At 40.5% G+C, this 26,153-nt stretch overlaps 1 protein-coding gene across 1 annotated transcript in view; it reads left to right on the top strand.

The window, feature by feature from the left end:
- LOC121605958 (glypican-5-like) overlaps positions 1–22,643 on the top strand; it is a 43,389-nt gene extending 20,746 nt beyond the window's left edge. The window contains exons 9-11 of the mRNA XM_041936105.1: positions 7,822–7,951; positions 22,309–22,418; positions 22,542–22,643. Coding sequence (XP_041792039.1) covers positions 7,822–7,951; positions 22,309–22,418; positions 22,542–22,643 — 342 coding nt within the window. The remainder of the gene's footprint in view (positions 1–7,821; positions 7,952–22,308; positions 22,419–22,541) is intronic.
- Positions 22,644–26,153: the final 3,510 nt, after the last annotated feature.

Here is a 26,153-nt window from a genome sequence, read left to right as displayed (position 1 = left end):
AACTTTGGAATGATTTCTCTTCCTTTCAGTGAGTTCACTGGGGTAATATTTAGTTTTTTACCCCTCAAACAGCAAGGCCTACACAGAGCAATACTGATTGCACTCTGCCTTTTTCACCAACACGTTTATCCAGAGCAAGCCATCTTGAGTGTCTTGATTGTATAACATTGAAATAGACATTTGTGCTCTCAAGATGATGATTCGTGATTATTTTGGTGACCTCACGACCTTTCATCTAGCGCAACCATTTGTTCAGAATTTCTCCTTGATGAACACTGCAACACCTTTGACAAGATGACTTGAATATCCCTGTCTATGTATGTAATACCCTGTCTATGAATATTTATATTTTTATATATACCACCATCAGTCAGAATTTTCCTCTTATTAACAGGAAATCCAATGAGCATGAGATACATGCAGAGACATTTTCCATTTTGGACACATGCTTTCTTTCTTCCCTGTGGCGTCATCATCAGGCCAAAATGTCAATGTTACATCAGCATGAACTTTGTAGTCTACCTCATAACCAAAATGCTCTTCTCAGGGCCCACACAATGACGTCAGTGTTTGGTAAATGGAACAGCCCCCTCCAGCAGTACAGAGCTGTACATTCAGCGGCGTAGTTCAATGAATTGGTGACTTTTTACACCTTTCAAACAACTGTGCAACATAGCTTTGTTTTGTTGCATGAACCAAAAATCTTCATCATTCATAGCAGGGTGGCTTAAGGATGTCTTCCTTGATAATATGTTTGCTTTCTATACTGGAATGGCTTGGGCTGTGACATATTTTTGCATTGCACAACGGTATTCACATACCCCACTGTGCAGACTGTGCAGTAGCCTCTGTTGTAAACCTGTAAATTGGAGAGGCTGAATGTGGATGTAGATGTAGGTGAAGTCAGAGTGAACCAGAGGATCTATGGGTGATTTCATAACTCCTCTGAAGATTATTAATATCTTCTACTATGATGTATAAAGGTGGTTATAATTCCTCAGGAATGTTGCTACTTTCCCTTAATGGATGGAATTATTCATATCCATACTTAAATAACAATGCTTTGTTAGTTTGCTCTTTGGCTGTTATTATTATAGTGAAATATTAAGTTCAGCTCTTGGTGTTTCTTCACGGTGTGATGAAGGTGTGATACACGGTTGCTAAAGCTAGCTGCAGGGGCCTAGGTTCTGTTGGTGTGTGCGTGCGTGTGTGTGTCCTCATCTTCATCTGCCTCTCAATCATCTGTTATCACCTCATGTGTGAAACCCTGCTTAATCCAATAAATTTAAATGTCAGCACTCTGAATGAGTGTAGATAATAACATGCAATAATAAATTAATTAATTCAACAGTTAGACTGGATTTACGCAGTACTTTCAAAGCTCTGGACAGCATGGTAATATGGTGAAATGATTTGCATGAATGATTCATAAAATCATACAAATATGATCACATAAAATGATGTCAAGGTTATTCATAATGATGATTCATTGTTTGCACCAAAGACTGTGTGGCCGTGCTTGGGATACTTAAGAGACAGTGAGACAGGCTGACAGACAGACAAACAGGAAGCCAGACCAGTGAACTGGGAGGAAGATCAAACACACAATCGAAGACGACAGCTGAGGAACATATCGTTTGTTAGCCATTAAAGAATAAGGCTGGCGATATTCTGTATTTTTGTTACTGTCAACAGATCCCATGAAAACACCAGAACCATTGCATCAGGTTGACTCTCAGTACATCCCCAGCCAGCCTGTGCTCTTAGGCATCAAGAATATTTACTATTATTTTTTAAGTTTTTAACACAGCTGGGCACTGTAGTTTTTAGCTGACTTTCTCTGAACAAACAGTAAAGCAAGAGTTGAAGACAGAAGGACGGTGTGTGTGGGATGTATTCAAAACAAGCTCAGGTTCATCGTAATAAAGGAACATGTCAGTCAGTGCAACAGTGTGGCTCTTTGATGGATTTTTAACATTTTTTTTAGGACAATAATGGAGGTCCATGGCACAGAGCCAGAGAAATCAGGCTTTAGCTACACTGACAATACTAATACATGCATAGGCTCCCTCCTCAAAAATGTGACTACATGTCGTGACTACGGCAGCTATGCAGATACCACATGGGGACTGGCAGAAGTATGACTGGCTAGCATGGGCTCTGCTTGTGTTTTTCTGTTGGATGGAGATTGTTGAGACACATGTAATGAGGGGGGAAAAGGCCCAGTTATCTTCTCCTTTTCAGTTACACACACCCAGCATAGGGTGCAAAGCTGCTCATTGAGGCCTGCAGCTCACTGCACTTGCAGTCTGAAAGAAAAGATGGGGCGGGGGGTTCATTCAGGTGGACCCTCCCGCTGTCACTTAAATGACAGAATGTAAACACAGCAACTCTCTGCATTATTAATAAAGCACAAACAAGATGTTAATCTGTTTATAAATCTAAACCTACATCGGCTGGGCTTTGTGCGTAATCAAGGTGAATAATGGGAATTGTAGTTTGTCAACAAAACCTGATAAAATTCTCTTAACGTAAGTGTTGTTGTTGTTTATGGAATATTCATGGGAAATCAAGCACTGGGACATGCAAAGCTTTATTTTTTCTGCTTTTGCTGTTGAAGCTTTTTCTATGCTCCATCTAATTTAGGTGGTGGGTCCATTAATCATGTTGCATTTACATGGAGGAAATGTCAAGTCAGCATCCCCCCCGCCATATACACAAACACGCACTGCACACGCACCGTGTAATCATTTATGTTTGAGATCTACTTTCTCAGCCTATTAATTCTACGTAACCCGTGCATGTCTTGCTAGTCTATGATTTAAAGAACACTGAAGCTATGATGTACACCAACACACAGTCACACAGCACGAGGATAAGAAAAGTCAGGTAAATGTCTACATGCCGGATAGATGGATGGTGGTAAATGCTAACAGGCCACAACATGAACCAAAAGGAAAAGTCAGATATATTAAGCCACTCATCTGCATTGCAGACTATTTTCACTTCAAAAGGTGTGCAGTATATCCATCTTTTTTGATAAATCGAGAAAATGCACGTCTGTGTACAGAAGCAAATACACACTTTACAGTTTAGAGGCTGTGCTTCTTTCATGCAAGCTGCCTGAGTGCTTTCTCTGTGAGGAAAGCCATTTATCTGAAGCATACACATTAATGCACAGCATGTATTAATGATTATTCATGCCTGTCATGTGTGCCATTTACAAATTTGCACAGCGGAGGAGCAAAATATGAAGCAGGACAAAGAAGCAGCCTTGGAATTTTAATTATTTTATCTGGCGTGTTTTGGAGGTCCGTCTTCCTTCAGTCTCTTCTTATCGTTCAATGTCCCAATTTTGTATTACGTGTTAATTAGACCTTTGCAGCGGTGGGCTGTGTTTCACGCAGGCTTTGCCCTCTAATGGGAGTCCATTAGTGTAGCCACTCGCTTATCCTCGCAATTAAAATTTGTATGTACATGCTCAGCCAATCAGGATGAGCCTAATCAGCCCTGTGAGAGCTGCCCCTGTACAGAAAAAGGGCAGTGGTCCCACCACTCCATCCATACTTGTCCACTCTTTTTTTCTTAAGTGACAGCACTGACAAGGATGGCTTCATTGGAGGACTGTTTCGAATTCTGCTCTTCCTGTTATCTCTTGTTCTCACCCACTTCTCAGGAATTACGTTTATACTGCGTGCAGCTTGCAATTTACATCCTATGGCAACAGTCAGAGCCAATGCAGAAAATGAGAGGAGACCTGTACAGACCTGCAGTTAATCTTTACTTTGTTCAAAGGAAACATTTTGGGAAATATGCTTATTTGCTTTCCTGTAAAGAGTTAGATGAGAAGATAGATGCTGCTTTCATATCTGTCTATTGAAAATGAAGCTACAGCCGGCAGCCAATGAGCTTAGCTTAGCACAAAGACTAAAAACAGGGTGAAGCAGTCAGCCTGGCTCTGTCCAACAGTGACAAAATGCCCCTCCAACACTAATTACCACGCTCTATCTAATTGTTTGATTTGTACAAAAACTGTACCAATTAGTTCAGAATGATAAAATGACCAGTTTTGGATTTGCAGGGTGGGTAATATCATAGTCTGGTTACCTGGCAACCTCATAGAACTGGCAAGACTCCAAGGAAACTACAAAAGAAGGAAGGGTCATTACATCACTGTGTAGTGCATGAACGCACATTGGTGCCACATTTGAAAGCTCTGGGCTCAGTTAGCGTTGTGTTGAATGGGCAGACCACTCCCTCATTTCTCCCCTCTCAGTTTCACAGGTTATCAATCTGGGTGAGGGAGGCAGCTGTATTTTGGTGTGTTGTCATTTAGTTAATGTTTCATGTGTTTTCAAGGTTGATTTCATTCAGTCACTATTTATTTGCATGCAACTTAATTAATTTCTGTTGACCAAGTTGTTTAAATTTTTTTCTAAAAGTTTCTAAAAGTGGATACAATTTGAAGGCCAACAGCAAATAAACAAAAGTGCACAATTGGAAAAATCATTCAGTGACTATTCTCTTAAGTGTGTTCTTTCATGTGGCAGAGTAATATGACATCAATATGCTGGGCTTTGGTGTGCTTCTCCATTCATCTCCCACAGGCTTCAGTAGAACTGGTTCCAAAGTTTGGCACCAAGCAGAGCATTACACTGTGATTGTGATATGAAGACCCTTCCTTATTTTATAGTTTCTTTTCCAGGAAATGACTTGAGAGTAGTGTAGCTACCATGCATGGATATTGTAGAAACCAAAATAAAAGGAAAAGGGACAATGGCACTCATGTACGTCATTGGACATAACTGAGAATTTTGCAGAACCGCCAAATCTTTGGACATTTTCTGGGGGTGCTTGGTGACCAGTAAAAGGTATCCCCTAAAATGTTTTAAACATAGACTGTGTAAACAGTGAATGGAGCTTCCAGGTCTGAGAAGTGACACAGATGCATAAGTGCCTTAAAACTAGATTCTCTCTAATGACCAGGGGGCAACTCCACTGGCTGCAAAAAGAAGTCAGATTGCATGCAAGATCATGAGAAAACGACCCTACTTCTCACTTGATTTATTACCTCAGTATACAGTTTTAGTCAGTCAGTCAATACAGCATGACGTAAATTGTGGTCCCATTTACAGTAAAACAGACAATAAAGCGGGGGATGCTTTAGGGCATGGCTGCCTTGGGATTGACAAGTCATTACCATGGAGTGTCCTCAGGTTCTCAGTCAGATCCAATCAGGATAGAGGCATAGTAATGTGTATCCATGGCAGCTCCACCCTCTCGTCCAAATATGGTCACTCCTGGCTCCAAAAAACCAAGGTGGTCATATTAGTCCGCATACACTTGGTTTTAAAAAGGGTTCATCCTGATTGGCTCCACACAGTACTTTGTGCAACCGCTACACCAGTACCAGTGCAAGTAGTTGTACAACATGCCGTTGAGCTTCAGCATTTCACTAAACTACATCAGTCGTAGTTTGGGCTGATTTCTTCCATTTGACTGGTAAAGATTTTCCCTGCCATTCATTATCTTTGTTTTTATCCAAATAATGGAACCTCAAAAATTAAAGTGTTGATTGTTGGATAGCTGGAATAGGAAATAATATTAGAATTGGTATTCCATCCCTCATTATCTTGATTATGATAATTATTTCTATCTTTCCATTTTGTAATATGCTGCAAACAAAAAAATATGACCAAAAGTCCTCACCTTAGCCATTTACTTGCTACCTGTAAGATTTTCTCTTGTCATTAATTAGACAGGACAGATCACTCTGGAGATGCCACCCTTGAATAATTTTTATCTATTGGTTTCACTGGACAGTTTCAGTGTCACACGACCCAAATTCTGTTTAAATGCTACCCTTTCCTCATGACTAAGAAAACACAGTTCTGCTGGAAACATTGCTGTAATGTATTTTTGTGCTCCCTTAGCCCTCATTAGCAGTCCGAGGACATGATGGTGAATCACCACACAGAGTCTGGTCTGTCTCCATGTCCCTTTGGACATGCTGTCATATAATAACCTTGGTTCCCCTTGATTTCACGGCTGCTCCACACTTCTTGCACAGTGGAGGCCAGATGTCCCTCTCTCTCTATTTCCAAACTGCATCTGTACAGCATGAAAACTCATCCTAAAAAGGTAGACAATATCACCAATTTCTATTTTAAAACTGTTAATAATACCAGTTAATGTATATTCTTTACACTTTATGGACGCTTCCTCAAACTAAGAAGAAACACGGTAGGTTTGAATATCATGCGCACATAATAAAAGCATGTTACAGCCTTGTTTGTTAAGCACACATATGTTTTCTTCTCTGCTGACATGGCACATTCGACTGTATGGTGTAGTGCAATAATGTGTTGGTCTACTGCTCCACATTTTCAGGGTCACACTGAAGAAAAATGTATACCATGCATACTCAGTACAGGTGTATCACATTGTGCACCATGAGATACTGTATAGTAACAGCTTACACCATATATGTTCTAGTGTTAAAGGGATTATATTTGTTAGGCAGAGTTAAGTCATCTTTAAATACTAGACAGTGAAATGGATTTTGGCTGTCTAGCAACAAGCAACATGAGCAGGGGCTCATTGTTAGAGCTGCTCTTAACCCTGAATGACAATGAAGTTCTAAAAAATGTTTGCAATTACAAAACAGTTGACTCTCAGTTTGGCTTGCATAGTATTTAATTTGCCGGACAGAGTTGACCAGTGTAAGATATAAATCATTCCGATAGATGTTGTAATCTTGGTAGCATCAGCTTTGCTGTATTGTATATATAGAAATGTTATCTTAGGGGAAAATAAAATAGAATAAAATGTCAACACAATTTATCCTTTTCCTTTTTCAAACTGGTGGCTGTTTTCCTTATCTCTGTTTTCAGCTGGAATTCATATATATTACCTACCTTGACCCTGTACAATGCACATTCATCATGCCGTGAACCAATTATATGCTCTTGTCGCTGTGTATGTGTGGAAACCTAATAACTGTTTTATAGCTTCTTACTTGGACAAAAACTTTGTGTTGTCCTTTATGAGTTAATCAAATTCTACAACCATTGATTGAAAACTTAAACTTCAAAACTTAATATTTGACTAAGTGGATGTTTTGGATATTTTCCCCCCTCAATAGTTGAGACATGAGGTTTTCACACGACATCACAATTATGTAACATGCCACGGCATCCATGCTGAGACTGAGCAGTGGAGAATATGGATCCATGCAGAGGCAGCATGACCTCAATTACCCTTTAGTGTGCTCTCTGACCTGTGTGTGTATGTGTATGTGTTTTTCTTGTTCTTTAATGTTTTTGTACATGTTTCTGTGTTTGTGCAAAGATGTTTTTGTGGTCATTTGGTGCCTTTAGAGGGAAAAACTTTACAGAAAAACAACCATTATTTGTTTTATCTTTGGTATTTCTCTTAGCTGTTTGTAATGTTTATGATTTATGAGTTTGTGCTCACTGTAACTCATTCTCTGGTCAACTAAATGCTTAAAATGTGACAATCTATAGTCATGCTGTACTTAGGCATGGTGGTGCTTTGAGCTAAATGCTAACATCAGCATACTAACATGCTCATGCGTAGCATACCACCCCATGGTGGCAATAGAGGAGAAGCCATAGGATGCAGTCTGTAAGATCTGTCCTCTGGGGACCCTGAATGTCTGTGCAAACTTTTACCACAATCCATCCTGTAGTTGTTGAAATATTTCAGTTTGGACTAACGTGGTGGACAAACTGGCCAACATTGCCACACAGAGCATGTGTGCACTTTGAAACTGCGTGTGTGTGTGTGTGTTTTATTTAGGAGCTGTTAGTGGAGCTCGGCTGGGCGAGCAAAACCAGAGGAAAGGTGGAGGAAGAGGAGGGCGGGAGCGCACAGACAGAGAGAGGCAGCGGGGACAACTGTGATGATGAAGACGGCTGTGAAGCATCTGGTGAGGAGAACGGTGAGTCATACACACACACACACACACACACTAGCACACAGACAAGCATGCATGCAAAAATAGAGGAACAAACATTAGCAAACATACACCCACACTTACACACACAAACACACACACTTGCAAGCTCGTCTTGTGGTTGTGCAAATATAGGGGTTCTGATTCATACGTAACACATTAGCATAAACGTATACACTGTGTATGTATATATGTGGATATACACACACCCATCATAAATAAAAGACAACACACACACGCACAGTTCATTGGCATGGTGGAGGTTTTAAAATGCTGCAGCCTCCACACATCTTGTGCCAGCAGGGAAATGCCCAGAGGGAGGGATAGTACTGAAAGATGGATTCAGCTGTCCTCCCTCTTTCTTTCTCTCGTTTCCTCTCTCTCTTTCTGCTGCTCTCAGCAGTTTTTCTCCTCTTCGGCCAGGATAAAGGATGCACTAACAACCAGGTCACACCAAAAACAGAACTGGGAAAATAAACTAATTATTCATTTATCCCTTGACTTATTCATCATGCTTATGCTTATACATAATACATGGGTGTCACAGGGAGAACTGGGGACCCCGAGGAGCCTTGAGGCAATCCCACAGAGTGAATGCAGTTAAAATTTGCCAGTATTTCAGTTGTTGCGCAGTGGCTTAATTTTATGCACAATAGACTTGTAAAATATGAGAGGACTTTGAATTGTAGCCCATAAATTTAAAGACTCTTAATAAAGCAACAGTCACAGTGAAGATGAGTGAATTAGCTTCAACATGACTTTAAATACTGAGGTCATAAGCTTACAGATAGATACATGAAAAAACCTGTAAAAGCTTCTGTAAATCTGTATAATTTTTCCATTTTAATTAAAACATCCATTTTATCTTTTGTTGTTAGCTGTTATTCACTAACAACAAAAGATAAAATGGATTCTTATTCACTTAAGAATGCTTATTTTAGTTTCTGTAACACGTATACAAACAGTCAAAAGTATAAGCACCATGTATAAAGATGTTCTTATCGGGCTTTAAAAAGAAACTCAAACCACTGGAGGTAAGCGAAAACAAGATTTTAAGGGGGTTCCCCGCCCCCCCTTCAATTCCCTTCAAAAACAAACACAGGCCTGGTCATCAGTGTCATCAATGGTAAATTCAGCCCTGTACATGGCATCACGTTTTCCCATTCGTACATTCAAATTGGAAGACAAAAACACATATAACAGACAAATGTGAATTGATCAGCCTCATTCTACTGTGGCAGTGGGTTCATGTATGAGCCCATTACTTATAGTAAGAAGCTACTTCAGAAAATAGGTTTAAACTAGTTTCATCAGACTCAGCAGATGGTTATGCAGAGTATTTTACATACTTTAGCAACCATCTTTCAAACTAGTATATTTAGTTAAATATCAATGTCATCTCCAATCAAAGGCTGAAGCTGGAAAAACACATATGTTGATTAACTGGTCAATATAGGAGAAGACCCCGGCCACCTTTATGGTGACGGAACTTTCCATGACACAACTGGTTTGTGATTGCAGTTTCTGTGGTGATGACCCAGGCCACTTATTTTCAGGTCAAACCAGTGACGTCATAATTGTGTTGGTTGGTGGTGTTTTCTGTAGTTTCTAACGCACAGAATGGACACTGTGCAGGACTAAGATTGTAAACAAGCTGAACAGAATAGAAGTGTAATTGCTGGCAGTGTTCTTGCTTCATGGGAGTGATAGTCAGTCAGTTTACTAAACCATCGTCACCTTGTTACCCATGACCCTTGAGGTCGTATGTGATGTCATCGGGTAGTGGGATCTCTGCCTCGGGCGGGAAGTAATAGGGTCATTGTAACGTTAATTACCCCTGCACTGTCCTCGTCATTACTGTAGTCATGAGTGTACATCACACTGACGGAGACACACTCATGACTGCAGTGTTGTTGTTCGTCATTTATGATACTCAACTGCAGGTCAGCGGTTCCCAATCCCCAGGCCGCTGACTGCCACCAGGCTAAGAGGAGACAATATGATTATAAAGAAAACGCAAAGTAACAATTTTAGAACTTCATCACTTATTTGTGCAGTAATTAACTTGTTGAACCTACAAGAAGACACTGTTTGAAAGCTAAAGTAGGACATCAGTGTGGGGGAGTAATCATTCTTAATTGTGGTTTGTAGAGTTTTGCTACCAGACCTGAGTTCAGTGGGTCCTGACAAGGTTTGGGTTTCAGGCTTTGTGATGTGCAGGAGTTTGGGCTCGGGTTGGGTTCGGGTCCCTCTTTCTGTCTTTGATTTAGCCAGTTCAGTCAATAATGTCTGCTTCTCTTTCATCGCCCGTACTCAGGTCTCTCTTGCAGAACACATGTTAATCTCAATGAGTTTGTTTCATTAAATAAAGTTTGTATGCAATGGATAAAATACAGCAAGACTATAGCTGTTGGGTTGGGTTGGGTTTCAGTCAGGTTGGGTTTTAAAGAAATGCTTCCAGGCTGCCTTTAATTCTCAATTTTAGGCCTGTGCAGAAGTCTAATGGGATGTTCCAACTGTTGCTACTGCAACCACCAAACAACAAAAAAGCCTTGAGTGAAAATCAGAGAAAGACTGAGAGTTAGGAAAGATAAAAGGCCCAACGCACGTGTTATACCTTGTGATTATAAAATGATCCATGACGTAAAAAATATTGAGAACCTCCACTGTAGGTATGCAGCAATAAACATTGCTATTGAAGTTAGGAGATTTGATGTAGCAGTGGGTTGACTAATCTCCATATCAAAGTTGTAACGTTTACTAAAGCATTCAAAGTAAGACCACTGAGCTAAATCAGGGATTTTCGTGTATGTGTTTTACAAGAACAAAACTGTATTTAAGATCTCTGGGAACCGCTGTAAACGTTTGGTGAGCTTCATTTAGAGTATTACAAACCACAGTATTTCAATGCAAATGACAGGAGATAATAGTCAGGATTATGTTTAAAACATGCAAACACTGTTGATATTGCAGTCGGGAATGTGAGACTGTGTTCATAACAAGATAAAACATTTACGCTGCCTTAAATGTCTGTTTTCTTAAACTGCCTCACCCGGTAATTTAACTCTCTAAAAATAAGGTATTGTTGGCACATTTGTCATAACCTTTAGACTAACCTTGATGTGTCATATCTGTGGAAACTTGTGCCTCCCGCTGGGGCTGAAACCGGTACACTGGCTATTTACAAAGAAAATTGCTGGTTATGATTTCCCGAGCTGCTGGCGGCATGTGGGGATCGTGTCTCTCAAGCCACAATGAATTCCTGGAGAAAGAATCACAATAAGTGACAAAAGGGGATTTTCTGCATGCCTCCCTGCTTGATGGCATCTCTGTGCATATAAACAAGCCTCACACGCGCTGAAGCTGAAAGAGCGATGCAGTATCAACCAGACCACACAAATCAAAGAGGTTCATTCATTTTTAAAAAAGTAATTACTGTCTATTCCTGTGCTGTACAGTAAACCAGGAGTTCTGAGCTAATGTATGAATAAAATACCATCAAATGAATAAATGCATGCTGCTGATTCTTTTTTTTTTGGGATGGATCGGCCTGTAAATCTGCCTATCCATGCTCTCTGACTCCCTCCCTTTAAAATTCAGCCTACAAAAAACTTCTCTAAATCTGAGTGGCTGAAATGCGGAGCTTATTATTTCACAGGAAAGGAAGAGCATGGAAGCAAAACTGTGTTTGCGTGAGAAAGAGAGTGTTTGAGCGTGTGTGGATGTGCATGCACAAATGAATGTTTATGGCTTGTTTGTGCGTGCGTGCCCGACATGTGCTGTACAACTCAAGTGTGTTTGTGTGTGTGCAGGCGGTACATCTGTTGCTGCGATGTCTTTGTGTGTAATCCAGTATGTTTTATGGATGGCCCAGTTCTCTGTCTGACTGGCTGAAACAGATCCAGTAGCATGCTGCCTCTTGACTTATAATGACTTTCTCAATATCAACCCGCTGCTTTCTTTAACACACACATGATTGAACTTAAGTTCCCTCCCTTTCTATCCCTGGGCTGCCGACATGAACAGGGATGAATCAAACGAGGAAAATATTCTCCGTCGTAATTAATTCTCACGACATTTGGACTTTGTTGAATACTGAAGAGGGACAAGAGGAGTGGAGGATGAGAGGTGGAGGTGGTGTGATATCAGCCAAGAGCTGAAATAAAACCTCAGAACTTCAACACCTCAGTGCCAAGCATGTGTGTTATTTATGTGGACCACTTAGCAGTAAGAAGTTATTTCAGTCATGCGGGAACAGTGCACGGGCTATTATTATTTGATTTAAGCCCATCGACAAGTTGATCTCAGCCGGGGAGGGAGAATCACTTGGCAGACATTGTTCACCGATCAAAAGCAAAGGAAAGGCGCAGGCACCTCAACATATGAGCAGATAAAAGCATAGAGCTTATCTTAGCGTTATTTGTGCCACGTAATAAAGGCTGAAGTCCAGTCCAGGCCAGAAGAGCTGATGCTTTAGTTCTTATCTCACGTTGTAGTCATTTGTTGTTTCGATACAGTAAAGATTGCACAAGAGTATGTTTTACTCACTATGCTGTATGTCAATAGAAGACACTGATACATGCTTATAGACACAAAACTATAGGTCCTGCCATTAAAAAGGTTATGCTAATTCATGCTAAATTTGTTATGGTGTTCTGCTTTACTGTCAGGAACTATTATACTAACACTTTATTATATTTAGCTATGTGCTATCTGTTATGCCACAGATGCCATTAAACACAGTCTGTTACAGAGTTATTATTTTGCAGGGTTTTTTCTCCAATTCTTCTTTTTTTCATTTAGTCATTTCTCATCTTCCCCTCCCCTTGAATTCAGGGAGATTAAACTGATTGATTTTTTTCTCCCCAAACCAGCACTATCCCTTCTTCACCTGCCCCTTCTCCGATCTTTCTGTCTCCCCAGACATATCCAGGTCCCATAATGTCAATAATGTAAATGTAATCACAGCTTCTTCTCTTCTCTTCTCTTCTCTTCTCTTCTCTTCTCTTCTCTTCTCTTCTCTTCTCTTCTCTTCTCTTCTCTTCTCTTCTCTTCTCTTCTGTGTAACAGACGAAATCCTGTGTCACCATAATTGCTATGCTTTCAGCTGTGATGTGGTGGATGCAGAGGTGGGGATACTTTAACCTCCAGGTATCCATGAGTCACATTACAACCACTAATGTCAGTATAATCTGGAAAGCACCGATCATTTTCCCGTAAAAAGTTTCATAGTTTGGAGCTGCTTACAAAGTCCCTGCTACGTCTTACAGATTCATGTTGTCCTAAAAGAGCAGCTAAACTCCACTGTACGTTTTAAGGGGGTTTGTCTTTCACAAACAATTTCAACTATATTCAGGAAGTCTTTGCATCTTTATGAAGTACAAGATGTAATTTTCTGTGTGCGTGGGGAGAATTAATATACTGGCACTGTGGGGACATAAAGCTGTTTACACATTGTGGGAACTCTTCAACCTTATGGGGACAAAACACAAGTTTCCTTAATGTAAATCATTAAATGTTAGTGTGAAGGTCAGGGTAAGGTAAGGTTTAGATTAAGGTTAGGGTAAGGATTAGGGTCTGGGTAAGTCTCCAAAAATGTATGTTAGGCTATGTAATGCCCCCAAAAGTGATGGACACATAACTGTATGTGTGCGTGTGTGTGTGAACGTGTACTCGCGAGGGGCACTCAATCCTTGTAACCATGGTTACCAGGTGGTCTGTCTTCCCATGGGTGCTGAATGATGACAGTGAAGAACGAGAAAGAGAGGGAAAAAGGGCGAGAGACAGAGAGGAGGAGATTGAGAAAGAGAGGAGGTGTGGCAGATTTTGTGCCATCTGTGTTGTCCAGCTAACATAATGCATAGTTGCATCATGCTCTCTGTAATCTTGTTACCTCACTTGTGTTATAATACCTTGGAAATCTCATTAAGCATAGCTTAATTTGTGGTTAAAAAACTGTCAATATTTAGTTCTCATCATAGCCCTGCACCAAATAATGGACACACTGAATGTATCTTCCCTCCATCATCTCTGCCTTGCTCCTCTGGCCTCTCCCCCACATCCCTGGGGCCAGATTCACAAAGCCTTTAGAAGCTATTTCATCTTAAAGGGGAGGTCACTGTTTTCCAGCGCTTGAACATGCTACCCTTCTGCCCGAGGACAGTTTGATCTGCATTCATAAGCATCTGTCTAAAGGGAGCCAGAAATAACAGTAAAAAGTCTGGTGAGGCTCCTAATCTGCACCCACGACTATAAAAGACCTCAGAGCGAGCCTTTGCATCGGATTGATCAGCGCTATAAAGTGAAGCCGCTCTCTTTGTACATGCAGGCTGTGGAGAACATTAGGGTATAAAACATGCTATGAATGCAGTTACTATCCTACTGATACAGCAGGTTTTCTCTGGAAATACAGACTGAAGCATTTCTTCTTATCATGCTTTATTTTCACATGTAGTCATGAGAGCACCCATGTCTCCTAACAATTACACTTCTTCATTTCGCTGTCTGGATTTTGTTTTTTCTGACATAATGAGGAAATGTTGACTGCACCTTGTTTTTAACATCTGTCAGCTGCCAGCCATGTAAATGGACAATATCAGCAACATTTTCACCATCAGCACATTGCATTTGTTTTTCCTGTAATATCTCTTCCTGGCTACTGAAGCATGGTGGTCGTGGTCTTACCTAAACAATGAAGAGGTCAGTGCTGATTTAAAGCTCAATATCTGACGAAAACCACCGTCTTCCCCTTCCCTTAAAGAATAAGTGTAGAGATCTATATTTTCCACCTTAAATACTTACTAACATACTACAGCTGAAACTAGTCCCCAAGAAACACACTATTTATTCCTGTTTGAGTTTTTAAAAACTACAGCGCCCAGCTGCTTTCGGTATAGAGGTGTAGCCTCTTTTTACGCTGACAGGTTATGGTAGTCAGAAAGCACTGATGGTTTTTGGTCTTTTCAAGGAATTTTAGTCACACACATATAAAATACCATACTGCCAGCATGAACTGTCTCCAACTGGCTCCCTGTGACTTTTGTCTGGTATGGATGTTACATTTCCTGGATTGGAAAAAGCCAGTAAAGGTCATCTAGCAATCGTGTTGTCTCCAAAATGCATTTGGCAAAGCAAATTAATAGCACGTAATCGAACTTTGTACCATCACTGAGATTGCTGTGTTGCTTATAATCTGGCTATTCTCTTTTAATTGCTCCTCTTTGTCTGCACTCAGTTCTTTGGTTCTGTTTTGTTTATGTTGCCTAAATCTCACAGCCTGGGGTATATTGACTAGAGCGCACGCAAGCACACACATACACAAATCAATGGGGGAGAGGAAGGAGATAGGGAGGAGCAGATACAGGAGAGGACGATTGGGGGTAACAGTGGGTGCAGAGAGAAGGGGAAGTCATAAGTGATCGTGCTCACATGCTGTGTGTGTGTGTGTGTGTGTGTGTGTGTGTATTCAGCATGTGGTAATGGTTCATAAGCAGCAGAGTTAAAATGATAGATCCTCAGGGTAGAAGATACGGCTCATTAAAGAATTACACATTCACTTTGCTCTCGCTGTCTCTCTCATTCAGAGCGACTTCAGGTCTGTTTTGTTCATCGCCCCTAGAGAGAGATAAAAGAATTGAACTTTACATAAAAAGCTGCACATCGTAGAATATCTATTGAATAACCGCGTGCAAGGTCGACTCCCTGCACTCCACCTATATATCACCTGTATTGGTTGCCATGTCCTGTCCCCTCCCTGCCTGCCTGTGTGTTTGCCTATTTTCTGCTGGCCTGTCTCTCTGTCTGACTCCATGCTTGTCTCTGCACCTGACTGAGTTTGTTCATGCAAGTCTGATTAGACATCATCTGTTTGTTAGTCTTCCTCTCTGCAGTGACGCCGTTTTTTCTCATATGACCTTTTGAATGAAGCCTGTTGCCCTTGCTTTGTCTTGCTCCCTCTACCTCCAGCTTCATTCCTCATGTATTCAAATGAGCATTCACATGCCGCACACACAGCAGACGCCCCCGATGGCCTGTGTTGATGCACAGCCTTCAACCAATCACCACGGCACATTCATCCTTTCATCCACCTCCAATCACGGTCGGTCCCTCGCTGCAGTCTTGAGCTCATTTTTCTTCCCTGTGTTTCCTCCAAAGGTTTTATGATTCCACTGGAGGCTATGCTTAACCTCACTGAGTGTGACCTTGGGAAGACGCTTCACTGCAAGTCAAACTGTGATTGTTATTATGGCCATTTGAAAGCAAGCACTAGCCATTAATCTGAAAGTATTTAGACTATGTTACTGCACCAGTGGAGCAGCGATAGATCATCTCACCAAACTGTTGTACACAATAGCCTAATTCAATTGATACACAAGTTTATAAATGATTACAGATAGATATGCAGTCATGGTTGCAGTAAGGAGTATACAAAGTAAACAGATAAATCAGTTCATAAAATCTACTGGAGGTTAAATTACATGTTAAAAGTGAACATATAAATCAGGTTTAATAATACTGTACCTTCATGTGGCAGATGAGCAACCATGAATTGACTGATCTTTCATCACAAATAATGGGTCACTATCTGCCATCTTTTCTATCAACTTGAACTTAGAAATGATGGGTATGAAGAGATTCTTGAAGAAGCAAAATGCGCTGACCTGTTTGGTCAGTCCACAGCTTTTTTCCGGTGCCAGCAGGAAGGATTCACATCAGCCTCCGTGGTGTTAGCATGCTGATAGGCAACGGTAGTGAACATGGAAAGCATTATGGGCAAAACAGAAGCATTCAGTTCTCAGAGGTTTTTCTTTAAGGTTATTTTTCTGGTTTGATCCACGTTGGTGAGGCCTGCTCTTAGAAGAAGCACCCCAACAATTCACGTGCTGTTTTATTTCAATGTAACACTTATTGAACATCAGCCCATTCAAAATAAGTTATCATGCTGATAAAGCATGATACCTTATGATAAAATGAGTCGTTCTTTCCTTCTGAGATAAGGAGCCTCACTATCACTCAGTATAGGATAGCAAAGGCTGACTAAAATGCTTGAAAACATCACAGCAAATTGCCCACCAGGGACACATGGATGATTTTATTGTCTGTAGATTCTCATCTCAGTGGGTGAGTTGAACAGCAGGCCAATTTCATAATACTCTTTCTTTCCGTCCATAAATAACAAGATGACAGCAGTGAAGTTAAGAGATGCCGTCCAGAGATATCAGAATCATTTTAGTTGAATTACCAAGTTTAACATACATTGTGTTCAGAAAATAGCCGTTGTCATTGGTGTTGAGATATATTATCGTTATTTATTTACTATAATGTTCACAGTGCTGTGCTTTCTCTATCTTTTTTCTTTCTTTCTTTCTCAGCTTTTTAAAAATTTGCTGTCATTTATAATTTGATTCTGATAAGTACTTGCTGAGGGTATAATCCACTGCTACCTTTTGCTGTGCTCTTCCTACTCTGTGTGTGTGTGTGTGTGTGTGTGTGTGTTAGTGCTTCCTCCCTGGGGAACTGAGGCTGAAGTAATGAAATGCTCATTACTGATTCAGCTGGAAATGCTAGGGATACATTTACACGCCCACACACACATGCACACACACACTCACACACACACCACCTATCCAGATGCTTTTCAAGGTCACCTCGTATCATTTGTGTGTGTGTTTGCTTGGGTGTCTGTGTGTGTGTGTGTAAGGGAGAAAGAGAATGAATGTGTGATGTGAAGTGAACACACAAATTGAGGGCCAACAAGATTGGGCATAATTGGGGTGTAAATTGACAGTTCTGTACAACACACCGCAGGCATCCGATACCAGACACACTCATTAAGGCGCGCACACACACACATACACACACATATTCACTGCTGCCGTCAGTTCACCTTTCAACTTTCACTCATCAGATCATGTATCCCTGACATCATTTCATCACTGCATCCACATGGACAAACACACACAGGCATACACACTGTATATCGAACATAAACGTCAACAAATATTTGAAGTACCTGAGGTTACCTTCTGAAGCAAGCCAAGACAGCACAAGTGCTCCTCTTCCTTGTTTGACTCATTAAAATGCATTGATTTAGTTCTACTTTGCACACAGATCTGGCTGATCAAAGCATAACTAACATGTTTCTGTGACACACGCTGTTTATGGACACACATAATTGTCTGCTGTGGAAGATGCTGTGTTGTCAGTTGGGTTTTGTTTCAGATGGCAGACTAGGGGAATGCATGACAGAGCGTTAAACACAGTAATGCTGAGGTTTGGATATTGGCTTCTCTGGAATGGATGCTTTGGGACTGCTTGTAACAGAAGAGGCAGTGATGCTAATGTCTGAACATTGCAATGCATTATGGCACCACGGATCAAAATGGTGGTTTTGGCTGGATGGTCATTATCAAAAACAAAGCAATGGAAATGGTGTAAATAAAAGGTTTTATCCCAGTTGTGTCAAATACAGCAGCATCACAGTGGCTAAAATTTGTCTTTAAATTGGGCAAATAAATGTTTCCTCAAAACATGTTGCTCCTTATCAGCAGTATCTTGAGGCACTGTCATTTATATTTGATAAAGATGAACATTTATGTATTTAGCCTAATCAGAGTTTTGCTCAGTAAAATAGCAGAGCCAAAGTAAATAAACAATTACAATTACAATTACATCACAATCAAGCTGCAGTATATGATTTAAAAGTGTTCTTGGTTGAGAAAAAGTAATTGCTGTAATTGACAAGCAAAGATGTTCATTTCTGAAGAAACAAGTATCTGAATATATGAAAATAAACAAATACAATTCCAGCTTAATATGTTTTGATAAAAGAAAATTAGTGACAGAAGTACATCCTGTTCTTTTTTAATACATGTTTCTTATTTATTTGTGGAATGTTTGGTCTGGTTTTGATGACCGTTTATTAATCCAATACTAATCATTTTAATATGTGCTTTATCCACATCTTTTTCCACATGACATCATAACACATAATTAGTTATAGTCTGTGAATAATCGTGCCACTTGCCAGAATATTATATGTTCCTTTTGCAACAATAAGGCATGTCTTGCCTTTTTCGGTGTTGGGCAAGCTGCTTTGAAAGTGTAGTGATCTAAGCTAACAGTTACTCTACATTAGATGAAGCTTGAAGCATGTTTCCACCAGCTCTCCTCTTCAGCCATTACAATACGTGGTGACCATTTTTGTCCACCCTTGTACAATGTCTCTTTAAGTCCTCTGGGGATGCAAACTGTGCGTGAATGGAGGTGTGAGGTGTTCACATGCTGGACGTCAGCAAATAATGCTGAAACTTTGATCTGCAATCCACTGACCTGGACTCTGCAATCTACCACTGCAGCTGGGATCCTTCAAATGTCACCCCTGCATTCTTATTGTCACACACACACACACACACACACACACACACACACACACACACACACACACACACACACACACACGCACACGTATTACTCATTGCACTAAAGGTTAAACTACCCCATGAGTATGAGCAGTGACATTGTTCATCTCTCATCTCTGGTATGTGTGTGTGTGTGTGTGTGTGTGTGTGTGTGTGTGTGTGTGTGTGTGTGTGTGCGCATGTCCACATATTTCTTGGTAATCTGCCGTATGTGACATGTTCGGGATTGTTGCTAAGAGACAAACATGCCAGGGGGCATGTAGGAGGAGACAACGTGTTACCACCCACATCAGAACACACACACACACACACACACACACACACAAAGTTGGAGTGACTCTGATTTAAGACATTCAGTCTAATTATGAACCTTTGGATTATTGTGGTGCTAGAATCAGAGCTTTGTATCAGTTTATCAATACCAAATATTAGCTGCCTCTAGCTTCTCAAATGTAAATATTTGCTGCTTTTCTCAGTTGTTTGACTAACAAGAAGAACAAGAATCTTTATTCTTCAGCAGGCTTAAAAAAATAAGATGTTATTCATCTCTTGTCAGCCAAAAATATTTCAGTCAGAAGGGACTAATAGGATGAAGGAAAGAGAATGAGAAAGCTTGAAGTTAGATTACATTTATTGTGAACAGAAGGAATAGACTTTGGCGCTCAGATGCCAGCAGGAAGTAGATTACCACAGAAGCGGCGCCATGGAGCAGGTGCTTCCAATATGAGGGAAACTCTCCCTGGAGCCCAAACGCTGGTGGTGGTGATGAGGAATGGAGCTCAACATTGGGATGACTTCATTAGAGGGAAGCTTCTGATTGGAGGGTTTGACTGGAGATGGCCAGACAGCCGCTGTTGAGGTGGTGAAGCGGTGGATGTGGGACACAGATTTAAAGTTCAACAGTTTACAGATGATTGGCTAAAGGTGAGCGTGTATGGTTGTGATTGGATGCTTACAGATGATGGGAAACTGTGCTTGTGACTTAGAGGGAATGTCCAAGGAGCTTCATTTACAGTTACTTCACATGTCAAAAGGCCATTTGTAACATTATTTTTTCTTTATTCCTCTAAAATCATAATTTTGCTGCTTAAATTGCCTTCAAATATGAGTGTAACCTTGTTTGTGCTCTTCAGTGTCAACAATTAATAAAAATATTTCTTTTGGCCTAATTAAAGGGACTTAATTAATCAACTTGCCATTTTTCATCATTTCTCACTGTTAGGAGGGCCAGTTTTTGCAACAATGATGCATGTTTGAAAAGCAGTAACAATACGACGCAGTTCTGTTCCTCAAACAGGTTCACTCCAGATGTGACACAAGGTATTCAGCTCTGATGGACACAAAACAGACCACACACACACACACACACACACACACACACAATCTTGCACAGCCATGACACCAGGGTCCCATATTTCTCCATGCAGCTATTTTTCAAGAGAGCACACAATAAAGGACAGATTCCTAATTGGAAAACATTCTGCTGTGAGTAAATCATCTGAATCATCAACACAGACAGTCAAAAACAAAAACACATCGTGCATCTCTCACACAGATTTTCCCTTTTATTGTGTGTGATTCTTTGTGTTTTGGATTTCTAAGGTTTTATGTATGCCGGCTTATGATTATGTGTGTCTTTATAAGGCTGTTTTCCTGCTAGCTCTGTGTCTGTATTATTATGAGATATAATATTTGTGTGAATGTGCGAACGTTAACAACTTGCCTCATTCCTCAACGACTGAAAGAGGCTCTTTGTCTATTGTACTGCAGGACAATGTGCATTGTAAGAGACAGAATCAGATTTCTGCCCAAGCAGGTGTGTGTGTGTGTGTGTGAGAGAGAGAGAGTGAGTGTGAGTGTGAGTGTGTGCCAGGATAGAGCATGTTGTGGCTGAGTGTTTTTTTTTTGACAGCACAGGTGAGTATGAGAATGTCTCTGGCTGATATGCCTGTGTGTGTGTTTGTGTGTGTGTGTGTGTGTGTGCGCACATTTAGCTGGCGGCACAGTCTGTCTCCCTCCTGTCCTAATCCACTCATTTATCTGAGTTCCTCCCATGAGGAGCCTGGAGTACTGCCAACACACACATACACAAACACTACATACATGCATATGAAAGCGTTACAGCAGCTGGTGAAGTCCGGCCATATGCCCATTAAATGAGGCAACATTTCACACATCTGTGTTTGTGTGTGTGTTTATGTGTGTAAGGTGACAGTGTTCGCATTTGTGCAAAACTGTGGGTGGGTGGGGTGACACAATAAATCTCTCAGGTCAGCCATAACTGATGCAAGATTTTGTGCGATTGTGAGACTAAAAACAGAACCAGAAATGATTTCCACTCACACTGTTAATTTATGGACTTGTTTATTTATGGAGATATTTTTAAACTAGATTGCTCAAATTACTGAGCTGAATTTGTTTTGGCTCATTTAATTGATCTTTTCAGACACTCAGGCTCGTTGCTTGTACAGCTAGATTAATGAAGTATTGCATTTCCCATGTTCAAGATTATCATATCACATACATACTTTATGCTGGATTAGATCTGATCTGGATCTGATCTGATCTGATCTTGAGATTACATATTTACATATGATCCTAATACTTCACATCTTTAGTGAAATCAATAAACATGCTGTGATTCAGAGTGTGTGAAAACTAGCTAGCAAGTGAGCAGAAAAGTCAAAAATGATGAATAAAAACTGGGTAAATAGCTAAAAAGAAGCTGAACATAAACACTCTTGTGTGAAAATACTCAGATATCCACTTTTCATTATTAATAGAGTTCAGTGACATCCAGTTTAAATCAAATTAACATATCTGGAACAGGACGGGTGGTGTTGATAAAGGGCTGCTGTTATGAACTACTGTTATACTGCATCATCATATTTTTGCTTCTGTCTTTCTCAGGTGATGAGACAAGTGATACATCCAGCGGACGTAGTCCAGCGACAAAGGATATGGCTCCTCCTCCTCCTCCTCGCCGCCCCGTCCCTCCTCATCACCTCTCACCTCCACAGGTAGCTCATGGCTATTCCTCCTGTCACATCCTTTCTCTCTTTCTCAATTTCCTCTCATCTGTAGATTGTACAGCCTGGTCCATTCTTGTATAATTTTGTATCTTATCTCATTTTCTCCATCAGGTGGCTGTTCGAGGCTCAGCCCACACATTGTCTGTTGAACCGCTATCTTTGACCCTGGTGACCCCGCTGCTCCTACTGCTGTCACCATGGGAACACCGCTGATCCTGGAGAGATGGTCCCTGAGACTGGCAGAGACAAAAAAGACTGAGAGATAACCTCACAAGTTTTGTGGTGAAGTTGAGTGTGCAGAGTTTCTGTAAGCACAGGTCAACCATGGCCCGGCTGGTGCGACAAGCTGTCGATTCATCGCAGTTGCAGGTGCACAGTATGCATTTTTATGTTACCTGTACTGACCTCTACATGTGTTTGTTTATTTGTATTTAACTCTGATAGGATAGATTGCACAGCACTACTGACTTTTTTGAAGAGAGATGTAAATACAAATATATATATATTATATATTTATATAAAGAATTTCTATAGATAACAACGGCATGATGTGTAAATAGAGATTAATATAGAACAGAGCAGATCATCTTAGATGCTAAAGGCTGTTTGGTTTGGTTTGACCTTTACATTATGTATCCCCCACAGAGATTAAGATCCATGACAGCTAAAGTTCAGGCTGGAGACCTCCACTGTAGCAACAGTAAAGGCGCTCTTGTCAGGACTTATTAATGTTGACGGGAACTCAGCACAGAGCGGTAAACATAGACTGGAAAACGACATTAAGAAGCTTTCCTCAAGAGGCAAAGCAACCAATTATGCGATACTTCAGACCATTTACAGATGGTTATGCAGCATAATGAAGAATTTGACAGTTTGGCCTGTACGTCTGTGCAGACTGAAGCCCGTCCAACACTTTTTTCCCCCACACAAATATGCTCTTTGTTCATGCAAGCTGGGCGATTTTCTTTTATTCCTGCAGCAAGTATGCTGAGAGTTGTAACTGTTTAACACTTTCACGAAATTTTTAATTCCTCCGAAAACAACTCTTACATAGCTGAGATCTCTTCCAAGAAACTGTTTTTCCGTTTCTAGGTATATAATACCTTTTATAGTCTTGGTAAGACTATTTTCTTCTCAAGATATACAGTTAGCAATGTTGTAAAAGCACTACAGGGAGAGATATAACAGCCTCCATTCCAACTTCAGTTTCACTTGCAAGCTGCCGCAGCCGTCCTCCACGGAAAACTTTGTAAAAATAAAAGTGTCCTAAACAACAAAAAGCACCTAACGCAAGAAAATACTAAGTATGGGCTGCATACTGCAGACACAACCGTCTGCCTGAACAATGGATAATTTGACACCTCATTGTCATATGCAAACACTGAACCATCACACTGATTTCAAAAGCTGGCCGGCCTCCAAACGTTTTAATTAAAACTGCAATGAAACAACATATAAGGCCCAGCTTTTTCTAAGTCTCACGCATGTGTTATCAGTTTGTATTCAGTGAAGACAAGCAATGACGTGTCGGGAGAGTGATCAGAGTGCAGCTGAGCTCAGATCCAAGCATGTGAATTATATTTAATTCAAGTTTATTAGGATGATCTAGTCCTCTCGGCTCTCTGCTGAATCTCAAACCCCCCCAAACTGCAAACAACAGCAGGACAGACAACTGCAATACTGATTAAATAAATTCACAATGTAGCAAATGAACCAGAGGAAGGAGACTTAGTTTATTTCTTTCTTGTCTTTTAAAAATAGCAAAATTCCCCTAACAATGCAGTGCTTTCATCACCCGAGACAGTTTATTTATGAGGGAATGTGACTGACAGATGAGACAACTTGAGAAATACCATTAAGTGTGTGAGTTATCTGGGCAGTGAGCCCAAATACCATGTTAGCTAGCGGGATGCTTTTACAACCTAATCTGTCAAAGAAATGTGCTGCTATTTAATTACCACTTAAACGTTACATCCAAATGAGGTGAGATTTTGGATTCAAACCAACTCGTCCATCTTTCACAACCTTTGCAAGGCGACCTACATAAGCACATACAGATAAGTGGATGTATAAAAAAGATGGATTCATGCTGTTTTGTTTCTCAATCTGGGACAAGACCAGGGTCGGATATTGACAGCAGTTTGAAAACGTAAAAAAAAAAAGGTATCTGCTTTGTAAAATGTAAAATAATGAGCAGTTACAGCTCTCTTGGGGAATAATTAAAATTAAATCATCTGGAAAGTGACGATGAAACTTCAGAAGTTGTCAGTCTGTGGATGCTCACCTTCATCTGTGAGCTACAAACTTCTATCTGCGGATCACAAGCTGAACTGTTCACAAGTCTTTGTATTGAATGAAGTGTGACATGTTTGTATATGAGGCCGAGTGATGTTATATCAAGGATAGAAAAGGCTGCTGTTCCTCTAGTGCTGTGTTGTCATAAAGGTTCTCAGCATGCATGCTGAGGCACACTGGTGTGCCATAGAGTGAGCTGTGCTGTGTCGTTGTTATATAATATCATTAAATGTACTTGTTTTAAGGTCTAACAGCTCTTTTTCTTTAGAAATTCTAGTTTTGTTGTTGTATTGTAGCAGTATACAGGAACACCAGGATGCAACAAACATCCAGTTAGCTGCAGTACTACAGTTTCTCTCGTCACACTACTGTGCTACTTTAATAAACTAAACCAGTGACTGTCATGTGAAACGTAAATAAATTTACTGTAATACACCGTGTCCTGCTGCTCTGTTGTGTCATTAATCTCCAGCTAAATATCCTCAGTAATAAACTGCTTTCAAATATACATTGCACATTGTCTTGTCGTGTGTAACAGTCTCTGTGTAGGAAAGTACATGGGAGCCACAAACATGATTTGTAAATAACAATAAACTGCAGAGTGTGCAATATGGTTGAAATAAAATAAAATGAGCTGCAGTTGTTGCTGGGAATGTTCATATTGCAGATGAAATATATACTTGTGGAATTTCTGCCATCTATCTTAACACAAAATAAAGATTTCATTCAGAAACATATTTGGGCTGTTTTTGTTAAGCGGTGTATTTCACCATCAGAGCATCCACCATATCTGAGCTGCTAAAATGGGTTTAAACAGGAATTTGGAGCCTTATGTGTATGTATATATGTGGGAATGCAGCTGCAGCTCTTTGGCCTCTGGCCCTTTGAGAGATTACTGTGATTGGATTGGCATGGTCAGGAAGTTGGCACAGATCGCTCGGTTGGCACAGGAAGCTGCCAAGGGATGATGGGAAATAAAGACATCATTGAATGCAAATTGCCACAGAGAGGAAGACACAGGGAGAGAGAGTATGAAGGAGAAAGACTGAGAAGGAGCAGAGTTTCCAGTCCTCATCCTGTTGGCAGTGTGGTCCCACCCATATATTCTGTTTCTGACTAAGAATGTTGTTCCAAGATGTCTGCAAATGCAATATTTTGCCAGCTTTTTATTCATCGTTGTTGATTTATCATTTTCCTTTCATTCATGGGAAATGTCTGTCTTTCATGGACGATGCACTGTGCTGCTTTGATCAATTGCCTAGAAGTGAGCCTCTGATGCACTTCAGCCATTAAGGTCAAAGAGCGAGTATACTCTGCACATCCCTGATCGTAAGAAGAAAGAGACAGAAAAGCAGACAGGATGAGAGGTGAAGGAGGTTCATGTCAGAGAGAGGGAGCGCGACAGGGGATTTGCAGGATGTTGTTTCA

This window comes from Chelmon rostratus, chromosome 4, assembly GCF_017976325.1.
Source record: "Chelmon rostratus isolate fCheRos1 chromosome 4, fCheRos1.pri, whole genome shotgun sequence".
Taxonomy (NCBI): Eukaryota; Metazoa; Chordata; class Actinopteri; order Chaetodontiformes; family Chaetodontidae; genus Chelmon; species Chelmon rostratus.
The sequence above is the reverse complement of the archived record's forward strand: the minus strand, read 5'-3'. Positions and strand labels throughout refer to the sequence as shown.